This window comes from Myotis yumanensis, unplaced genomic scaffold (assembly GCF_028538775.1).
Source record: "Myotis yumanensis isolate MYYU_CA2020_CCGP unplaced genomic scaffold, mMyoYum1.0.hap1 SCAF_16, whole genome shotgun sequence".
NCBI lineage: Eukaryota > Metazoa > Chordata > Mammalia > Chiroptera > Vespertilionidae > Myotis > Myotis yumanensis.
The window spans coordinates 52,415,033-52,424,695 of NW_027223767.1; the positions used below are offsets into that span (position 1 = coordinate 52,415,033).

A 9,663-nucleotide genomic window follows, 5' to 3' on the forward strand; every position below is an offset into this window, starting at 1 on the left:
AAATAAAATATACTTTTATTGATGTCAGAGAGGCAGGGAGAGGGAGGGAGAGATGGAAACATCAGTGATCAGAATCATGGATCGGCTGCCTCCTGCACGCCCCGCACTGGGGACCGAGCCCGCAACCTGGGCCTGTGCCCTGACGGGGAATCGACCTGTGACCTCCTGAGCCGGCGGCAGGAGCCATTTTTAAATCCTCAGGTTGATTTGGAAGATACCCACTCCCTTTCCCTAAAAAGGGGACGACGTTTCGGTTGGACGCTGACCAGTGCTCACTGTGGGGGCGGCTGTGCCTGGTGCCTGGGGACCCACACGCGTGTCTCGTAGGGTCTTTCAGCTTCGATGCCGTCTTGTCAACCAAGCAGAAGAGAAACTCCTGGGAGAAGCTCCTGCAGGCCCTCCTGCTGCCCGACCTGGAGGCGAGTGGGGGCAGCGCGGGGGGGGGGGGGGGGGGGGGGGGCGGGGGGGCAGTCATCCTGGCAGCCGCTGGGGCTCGGCCCATGCGCCTTAGCAGCAGGGCGGGAGGTGATGCGGGCCTGAGCCTCACGCCATTGGGCGCCATGACCTACAGTTAGTGTGAAAGCAGCAGGGCTCTTTGGTGACGTGTAAAATGAGCGGCCGGCCCGGCCGGTGTTGCTCAGTGGATAGAGCATCAGCCCCTGGACTGAAGGGTCCCAGGTTCCATTCCGGTCAAGGGCACGGACCTCAGTTGCAGGCGTGATCCTGGGATCCTGGGCCCTGGTTGGAGCTCCGCAGGAGGCAACCAATCGATGTCTCTCTCACATCGATGTTTCCCTCCCTCTCCCCCTCCCTCCCACTCTCAATGGGAAAACATACCCTCGGGTGAGGATTCCCAAACAAACAAGTGAAGTGAGCAGTCCAGACGCCCTGGTTGTCCAGGCCCGGCCCCAGGCGCCCCAGCGCCCGCGTGGCCCTCACACCCACCCTGTCGTGCGCCCCCAGTGTCTGGACAAAACCCTCCTGGAGGTGAACGATCGCATCAGCCGGGACGAGCGCATCAGCTCCGACCCGGTGGCCAGGATCGTGCTGGGGGACCCGGCCGCCTTCCTGCGCCACCTGCCCCGGGCCAGCGCGCTGCACTGCTCGCGGGTGTGGAGCTGCCGCGCCCGGGTCACCGTGGAGCACCTGCGGCACGTGGTGGAGCAGAAGAACGGCCGGGAGAGCCTGCCTGTGCTCTGGAGGTTCCTGCAGAAGGTGCGCCCGGCGGGAGCCCGGCCCTCGCCCCGGCCTGCCCGGAGCAGCCTGCTCTTCCCTGCGGGGCCGTGGGCACCTACTCCCGGGAGGATCCCCCCCACTGTCTGCAGCTCGGGGTGCGGCGGGGCGGGGGGGACTTCGAAACAATTGTCTCTCACATCGAGCGGCTTATTTTCTCCCCCTCCCTCTCCCCCTGCCTTCCTCGCTCTCTAAAAACCAATGGAGCCCGGCCGGCGGGCTCAGGGATTGAACGACAATCTATGAACCAGGTCACGGGTTCGATTCCCGGTCAGGGCACATGGTGGGTTTTGAGTTCGATCCCCAGTGTGGGGCGTGCAGGAGGCAGCCCATCAGTGATTCTCTCCCATCATTAATGTTTCTTTCTCTCCCTCTTTCTTCCTTTTTGAAATCAATAAAAATATATTTAAGAATTAAAAGTAAAAATAAAAATCAATGGAACAATGTCCTCCAGTGAGATTAACAACAACCAAAGCCACGTTGGCCAGAAGGAAATACCAACACGGCCCTGAGCCAGCCCCCCCTGACCCCCCTGTGGCCCCGCCCCCGCAGCCCGCCCCCCGTGGCACTTTCCTGGCAGGTGAGAGATTGACAGATGGACGGATGGCCTTCCCTCCCCAGGAGGCAGAGCTGAGACTCGTGAAGTTCTTGCCTGAGATCCTGGCTCTGCAGAGAGATCTGGTGAAACGGTTCCAGAATGTTCCGGAAGCTGAGTTCCAGTCCATCCGCGGCTTCATTGACAGCCACGGCTCAGGTAGGACTCGGCCGTCACAGGAGGTCAGGACGCCTGTTTGGTGGCTCAAGGGTCACTCCAGCTAGAGGCAGGGGAGGGCAGGCCCTCGGGGCCGCTGGGCACTGTTCACAGGACGGGGCTGCCGTGAACCCGGACACGGTGGAGGCTTGGTGGCCGCCTCGCTCAGCTCCCGGTACTCGGCCAGGGCGCTCCCATGGCGCTGGGGCTGGTTTGGGCCGGGGGGAGGGGGGGCGGCCTGGCAAGTCTGACCTACATGGCGTGTTCGGCAGGAGGCCTGAAGCAGCTGCTCTGCAAGCGGGTCACGCTGTTCCTGTCCACGTGGAATAAGCTGAGGAGGTCGCTGGAGACCCAGGGTGAGTGCGCGCCTTCCATGTGGCAGGCACAGGAGGCCCCGTCCCCCGTCCTCGCGGCCCCATCCCCCCATCCCCGCGGCCCCGTCCCCCCATCCCCGCGAGCCCGTCCCCCGTCCTCGCAGCCCTGCCTCCAGCCCCCTCACCGGGCAGCACTGTGCCGCCTGCCCCTGTGGGTGGAGGGGTCTGGGACAGTGGAAGTACACGGCCGTGAAGATCCGCCCTCAGGCCGGCCGGTGTGGCTTCGTGGTTGAGCATCTACCTATGAACCAGGAGGTCATGGTTTGATCCCTGGTCAGGGCACAGGCCCAGGTATGGGCTTGATCCCCAGTGTGGGGCGTGCAGGAAGCAGCAGATCGATGATTCCCTCTCAGCATTGATGTTTCTTTCTCCCCCTCTTCCTTCCTCTCTGAAATCAATAAAAAATATAATAGCCCTACCTGGTGTAGCTCAGTGGACAGAGCATCGGCCTGTGGACTGAAGGGTCCCAGGTTTGATTCCCGTCAAGGGCACATGCCTGGGTTGTGGGCTCAATCCCTAGTAGGGGGCATGCAGGAGGCAGCCCATCAACGATTCTCTCTCATCATTGATGTTTCTCTCTCCCCCTCTCCCTTCCTCTCTGAAGTCAATAAAAATATATTTTAAAAAGTAAAATCTCTATATATAAAAGCCTAAATGACCGAACGACTGGTCGCTATGATGCACACTTACCACCAGGGGGCAGACGCTCAGTGCAGGAGCTGTCCCCTGGTCGTCAGGCACTCCCACAGTGGGAGCGTCGCTCAGCTGCCCAATGGGCGCCAGATGCAGGGCTCACAGCTGGTGAGGCCGCTGCCGCCTTGCGAGCCTCTCCTGATCAGGAGTGACGGCGCAAGCCCATGGCGGTGGCTGCCAGTTTCGGCTCGATCCCCGCAGGCCATGCTGAGGGCCGGGCCCCGGGCCTCTAGTAAAAAGAATAAAACCCACACTGGCTCCTCCTGGGTCCGTCCAGGTGGGAACCAGGGTGCTGGGGGCCCTGGGGCCGGCAGCGCCTGGAGAACGGGAGGGGCCCTGAGAGTCTGGGGGCAGCTCTGCCGCTGGGCGTCCGCGCTGCTGCCCGCGGGGCGGCCGGGTGCCTGCGGGAAGCGGCCGGGCGGCTGCCGGAGAACAGCCCTGTCCTTCAGGCGAGATCAAGCTGCCAGCGGACTACTGCCGCGCCGACCTGGACCTGGACACCGAGTTCGAGGTCATCCTGCCGCGGCGCCAGGGCCTGGGCCTCTGCGCCACGGCCCTGGTCAGCTACCTCATCGGCCTGCACAACGACATGGTCTACGCGGCGCAGAAGCTCTCGGAGGAGGAGCACAGGTGAGCGCGGGGCCGCCCTCTCGGCCCCGGGAGGGGGCTCGGCCCTCGGGCAGGCCCCAGGCCTGTGCCGCGTCCTCCGCTCGGCCGGGAGCCGGCGTCCTGGCGGGTGCTGACCGCCCGAGGCCGTGCTCTCCGCAGCTACTCCGTGGACGCCTCCGAGGTGACCGACCTGCACGTCATCAGCTACGAGGTGGAGCGGGACCTGCTGCCGCTGATCCTCGCCAACTGCCAGTACCACGTGGCGCAGGGCGGCGAGAGCCTGCAGGAGCTGGACCTGGAGCGGATCCAGCGCCAGGTCACCGGCCGCTTCCTCCAGGGCAAACCCCGGCTCAGCCTCCGGGGCCTCCCCACGCTGGTGTACCGGCGCGACTGGAACTACGAGCACCTCTTCGCCGCCATCAGGAGCCGGGTGCCCCAGGTGAGCCCGCCCGGCCACGGTGACCGGCTCCGGGGGCTCCCTTCACACGGGCCCGCCCACCGCTCCTCCCTGTGGGCAGGCGGGCCGCGCCGTGGTCCGGGTGTCACAACCACGTGTGCCCATGCGGCAGGCCAGGGAACTGTGTGTGGCCTGTGTGTATTGAATATGTATGCATGTGTGTGCAGGTGAGGAATGTGTGTGCATATGCGTATGCATGTGTTGAGTATGCACGTGGCACGTGCGTGTTGAGTATGTGTGTGGCATGTGCGTGTTGGGTATGTGTGTGGCATGTGCTTGTTGGGTATGTGTGTGGCATGTGCGTGTTGGGTATGTGTGTGGCATGTGCGTGTTGGGTATGTGTGTGGCATGTGCGTGTTGGGTATGTGTGTGGCATGTGCTTGTTGACTGCATGTGTGTGTGCGTGTCGAGTATATGCACATGTGTTGTGTGTGTGTATCTGTGTGCACATCCTCACACGTGACTCTGAGGATCCGGTGAGTCCCCACCTGTGTCTGGGAACAGCCAACCCTGAGGAGCTCAGGTCACAGCGCTCCTCCCGCCTGCGACCTTGGTGTCAGCCGTCTCACCCACTCACCCCCACCCCCGCTGCTTCAATTTCCAGAGCCCCCTCCCCCACGCGGCCGCCAGCACCCTGGGCGGGCAGCTGCAGTCCTACAGCGACGCCTGCGAAGCTCTGTCCCTTGTGGAAGTCACGCTGGGGTTTCTGAGCACAGCGGGCGAGGACCCGGACATGGACCTGAACGTGTACCTGCAGGACAAGCTGCGCATGGGCGACCAGACCGAGCAGGTGGTCAAGGTGGGTGTGAGCGGAGGAGCGGGTGGGAGAGGGGGTGTGAGCGGGGGAGCGGGTGGGAGAGGCGGTGTGAGCGGAGGAGCGGGTGGGAGAGGGGGTGTGAGCGGGGCGAGCAGGTGGGAGGGGGGTGTGAGCGGGGGAGCAGGTGGGAGAGGGGGTGTGAGCACAGGGAGCGGGTGGGAGAGGGGGTGTGAGCGGGGGGAGCGGGTGGGAGAGGATGTGAGTGGGGGAGCGGGTGGGAGAGGGGGTGTGAGCACAGGGAGCAGGTGGGAGAGGGGGTGTGAGTGGGGGAGCGGGTGGGAGAGGGGGGTGTGAGCGGGGGGAGCGGGTGGGAGAGGGGGTGTGGGGGGGAGAGGGTGGGCGAGGGGGTATGAGGGGGGGGAGCGGGTGGGAGAGGGGGTGTGAGGGGGGAGCGGGTGGGAGAGGGGGTGAGCGAAGAGGCGGGACTGGGCGCTGGAGCTGGTGGGGGTGGCGGAGGGAGCCGGATGCGCTCAGGCAGGATCTCAGCACCACGTCCTGAGCCCCCTCCTCCCCAGGCCCTGCACCTGCACCCGTGTCGGCTCCGCCACGTCATCGCGCTCTGGCAGCTCCTCTCTGCCCACAAGTCTGAGCAGCTGCTGCGCCTGCGGAAAGTAAGTCCCGTCTCCTGGCCACGCGGCTCCCTCCCCGGGCCTCCCTCCCTCCTCCCTCCTCCAGGGCCTCCCTCCCCTTCCTCCCTCCTTCCCAGGCCCCCCCTGTGCTTCCTTCCCCGCAGGAGCCCTTCAGGGAGATCAGCACCAAGTACCGCGTGGCGCTCAGCCCGGGGGGCACCAGGCTCCTGCGCACGTTCCTGAACCAGAGCTCCCTGGACGTCTTCCTCCTGGAGCTCCACGAAATGATCCTCCTGAAACTGAAGCCCCCCCACACCGACTTCAATCCCGACTGGAGGTAGGGCTGGCGCCTGCAGCCTCGGCGGGTGCTGTCTCCCCTGCTTCCCTGCGCCCAGGACAGCTGGGGGTCAGTCTCCAGGGCGGGGGGGGCGTCCGCCCCAGGCATAGAAGGCCCGCGAAATCCTTTGGTCTGGCCCTGCCGTTAGGAGTGAGTTAATGAAATGCGGTGACGTGGGAATTCTGCGTGGCCCGCGATGATGGTTACGCCCCCGTGGCCCCCGCAGGGGGCGGGGGGTGCTCCCACCTGCTCTGCTGGGTCTCTCGGCACCGAGAGGGCTTCCTGAGTCGGGGTCCCTGTCACCTTTTTGCTGCTGCTGTTCCGCTTACTCCTGCATCACTGAGGGGTCCGTTTTGAAAACTTATCTTTATCTTAATTGTTGAAAGTATTACAGATGCCCCCTCCCCCACTGACCCCCTTTGGCCCATCCCCGCCCTGCATCCTAACTCTCATAGAAAACGCCACCCCGCGAACAGTGTGAGGGCACTCACACACACTCACACACATACACACACACTCACATACTCACACACACACTCACATACACACACTCACACACACACACTCACACACTCACACTCACTCACACACACACACACACACACTCACATACTCACACACACACTCACATACACACACTCACACTCACACACACACACACTCACATACACACTCACACACACACACACACTCACATATACACACTCACACTCACACACTCACATACTCACACACACTCACATATACACACTCACACACTCACACACACACACACACACACTCACACTCACACACACACTCACACTCACACACTCACAGCCCCCGCCTCTCATATCTCGCTTCCCGGGGCCACGCCCACTCCTGTCCCGTCCGCGAGACTGAGGGGCTTCTCTGTTTATTGGTCTGTGGCCTCCCTCTGAGTCGCCTCTGATACCCTTTGATTACTTGGGGGTGGGGGTGGGGGCGGGGGCTGTTTATCTTCTTAATTGTGAACGATTAGGATGAGCCTTTCACCCCTCAGGTCCCAAAGGCCCATCTTGGTGTTTAATTGGTGGGGAAGCTGACGGTTTTCCTTGGAGCCGCCGTGGGCACAGAGAGCGATCAGGGCCTCCCTCTCCCGAGGCTGCAGGACAGTCCTCGGCGTTTACTGCCGTGTGTGGTGTGAGGCAGGGATTTAGCTTTGCTGGTTTTCTAAACAGAAGTCACGGCCTGTTCCCTCGCTGCCCACGGCACGGTCGCTATTTTCCCGTTACGGGTGTGGCATACACCTGTATACATCTGTATCTTCGGATTTTTAAAAAATTCTCACCTGAGGATATTTATTGATTTTTTTTTTTTTTTTTTTTAGAGAGAGAGGAAGGGGGGGGAGAGGAGATGAGAGAGAAACATCCATCGATTGCCTCTGCACACCCCAATTGGGGATCAGGCCGCAGCCTGGGTAGACACCATGACCAGGGATCGAACCCAAGACCTTCTGGTGCCTGGGACGACGCTCCGATCCACTGAGCCACACGGCCAGGGCCATGTCGAGTTTCTTAACACGTCCTTGCTCCCCTGGACTCTGTGGGGACGGGAGCCCGTTCCTGGGGGCCCCACAGTGCTTGTGCATGTCACGTCACGCCCGTGGGAGGCGGGCGCACCAGAACCTCGGGCTGGGCTCCTGGTCCCCACGGACGCACTCGCCGAGGGTGGCCTATGGCTGACCCCCACGTTCCTGGTTGCAGGAGCACTGGTTCTGCCGATGGCCAAGAGGGGGACCATGGATGGAGGGAGACCGCAGCTGGAGGGGGACCGTGGAGGGAAAGGACCATGGCTGGCCGGGAAGGGACTGTAGAGGGAGGGGACCGCGGCCGGCCGGGAGGGGGTCAGAGGTTGTCTGGAATCTGTTCTAAATGCCGCCCTGTCCCTTGGTCTTTTAGCCTGAGAGAAACTCTAGTGAGTTACATGGAGACGAAAGAAGTTGACATTCCCCCCGAGATGGAGGGTCAGTTCCCGGAGGAGATACTGCTCTGCCACTGCGTCTCTGCGTGGAAAACGGCGGCCTTGCTGAAGCGGGCGCGACAGGCAAGATAGAGCCGCTCCTCTGCAGAGCTGCTCCCCCCACAGAGCTGCTCCCCCCCACAGAGCCGCTCCTCCACAGAGCTGCTCCCTCTGCAGAGCTGCTCCCCCCCCACAGAGCTGCTCCCTCTGCAGAGCTGCTCCCCCCCACAGAGCTGCTCCCTCTGCAGAGCTGCTCCCCCCACAGAGCCGCTCCTCCACAGAGCTGCTCCCCCTACAGAGCTGCTCCCCCGACAGAGCTGCTCCCTCCACAGAGCTGCTCCCCCGACAGAGCTGCTCCCTCCAGCTGGGACTGCAGCCTTGGGACCAGCGTGTGCTCCGCGCTCTCCAGGCGGTGACCACGGGTCCCGGGAGGTGGACACCAAACAGGCCACGGTGCTCACGGTCCAGGAGAACAGATGGGAACTGTGTGCCTCGGGCCTCCAGCCCCTCTTTCTCGGGCCACGTGGTCGGAGGGGGCAGGGCTACAGTTTTTCCTTTTATTTCTTGTAACATGCTCTGCTCTCACGGAAGAGCGGCGTCCTTCTCCCTCCCCCGCTCCGCACTGAGAGCGGCAGCCTCTCCTCGGCTCCCGGGACCAGAAGGTGCCAGGGCGTCCTGGCGTCACGGACCTTGGGGCCAAACCAACAGGACCTGGCCCGGCCCAGCCTGGCCCGAGCCCCACCCCCACCCCCACCCCCACCCCGGGTCGGAGCACTGGACTCAGCCCCACGCTCTCAGGGGCTCGGTCTCATCTGTCAGAGGAGGGAGCCAGACGGCGGCCGGGCTTCCTCCGCGTCTGGGCTTTTGAAACTGGGAACAGACGGGTATCAGTGCCGACGTGGGTCCGGGCACAGCCTGGCACCGCTGGGGGCGCATGGCCCGGCGTTCGCCCATCAGCCGAACCCCATGTGACCTCGAGGTCCCAGCGGTCTCCGCCGAAGCACAAACAGACTCAGGGAGGACACGAGGCAGGGAAGCTTCCAGAAAAGAACCTGGGACTCTGGTCCCAGCCCTGCCCTCGTCCTGCCGTAGCTGAACATGAGCTGCCAGGGCCTCTCTGGACTAATTCCCACTCCTGGGGGCCCGGCGCCCACGGCCACGGCCAGACAACTCAGGGAAAGGCCTTCCGTGCACATTCCAAGCGAGCGAGAGACTCGCCAACTTGCAGTGGGGCCCGTGGTGGTGAGAGCTACAGAGAGCCAGAGCGGGATCGCCCTCAGCCCCACCCCCGGGGCTGCAGGCGCCACCCGGCCACTCCGCGGTGTTGGGTGAGCGGGCAGTGGCCCAGCCGCCCTCCTTCACCTGAGGCGCTGGCCGCCTGCACTCGGCCCTCCAATCCTACAGTCACTCCCAACCGTGCAAAGGCACCCCCATGCCATCCGCACCCTGGGGTGCACGTCAATCAGGGAAGGGGTGGCTTGCTCGGCCCTTGGCCTTGCACTAGGAACTCCCGGGATCCTCAGGGCTGGGGTGACGCCGCCATGGTGGCCATCAGCGCCACTTTGGCTCCTCCACGCGGGGCCAAAGGCCCTTCTTCCTTTTGGGGGGTGTGGGGGGGCGGGGCGGAGTGAAGGTTCTCCCTGCTTTTATGAAGGGGTTTTATGAAGATTTTTGTACGCGATGCTTTCAAAGCCTTAACTGCCATCGTCCAGCATTGTCTTGTTTGCCTCAAAATACACTGGCCGAGCACACACACATGCAAGTTTTGTTACAGCCGTTACACCTGTTTAATAAACTTGCATTTTGATCAAGCCAGAGAGTCCTTCTCTGGGGGGCGGGCCCG

At 63.2% G+C, this 9,663-nt stretch overlaps 1 protein-coding gene across 4 annotated transcripts in view; it reads left to right on the plus strand.

Annotated features, from left to right (window-relative positions):
- RNF213 (ring finger protein 213) overlaps positions 1–9,631 on the plus strand; it is a 76,464-nt gene extending 66,833 nt beyond the window's left edge. For all 4 annotated transcript variants that reach the window (XM_070394834.1, XM_070394835.1, XM_070394831.1 and 1 more), the window contains 10 exons: positions 328–419; positions 964–1,215; positions 1,855–1,987; positions 2,257–2,340; positions 3,501–3,681; positions 3,820–4,099; positions 4,722–4,916; positions 5,450–5,545; positions 5,668–5,840; positions 7,760–9,631. In XM_070394834.1, the coding sequence (XP_070250935.1) occupies positions 328–419; positions 964–1,215; positions 1,855–1,987; positions 2,257–2,340; positions 3,501–3,681; positions 3,820–4,099; positions 4,722–4,916; positions 5,450–5,545; positions 5,668–5,840; positions 7,760–7,913 (1,640 nt within the window). In that variant the 3' untranslated portion in view covers positions 7,914–9,631. The remainder of the gene's footprint in view (positions 1–327; positions 420–963; positions 1,216–1,854; positions 1,988–2,256; positions 2,341–3,500; positions 3,682–3,819; positions 4,100–4,721; positions 4,917–5,449; positions 5,546–5,667; positions 5,841–7,759) is intronic.
- The last annotated feature ends 32 nt before the right edge of the window (positions 9,632–9,663 follow it).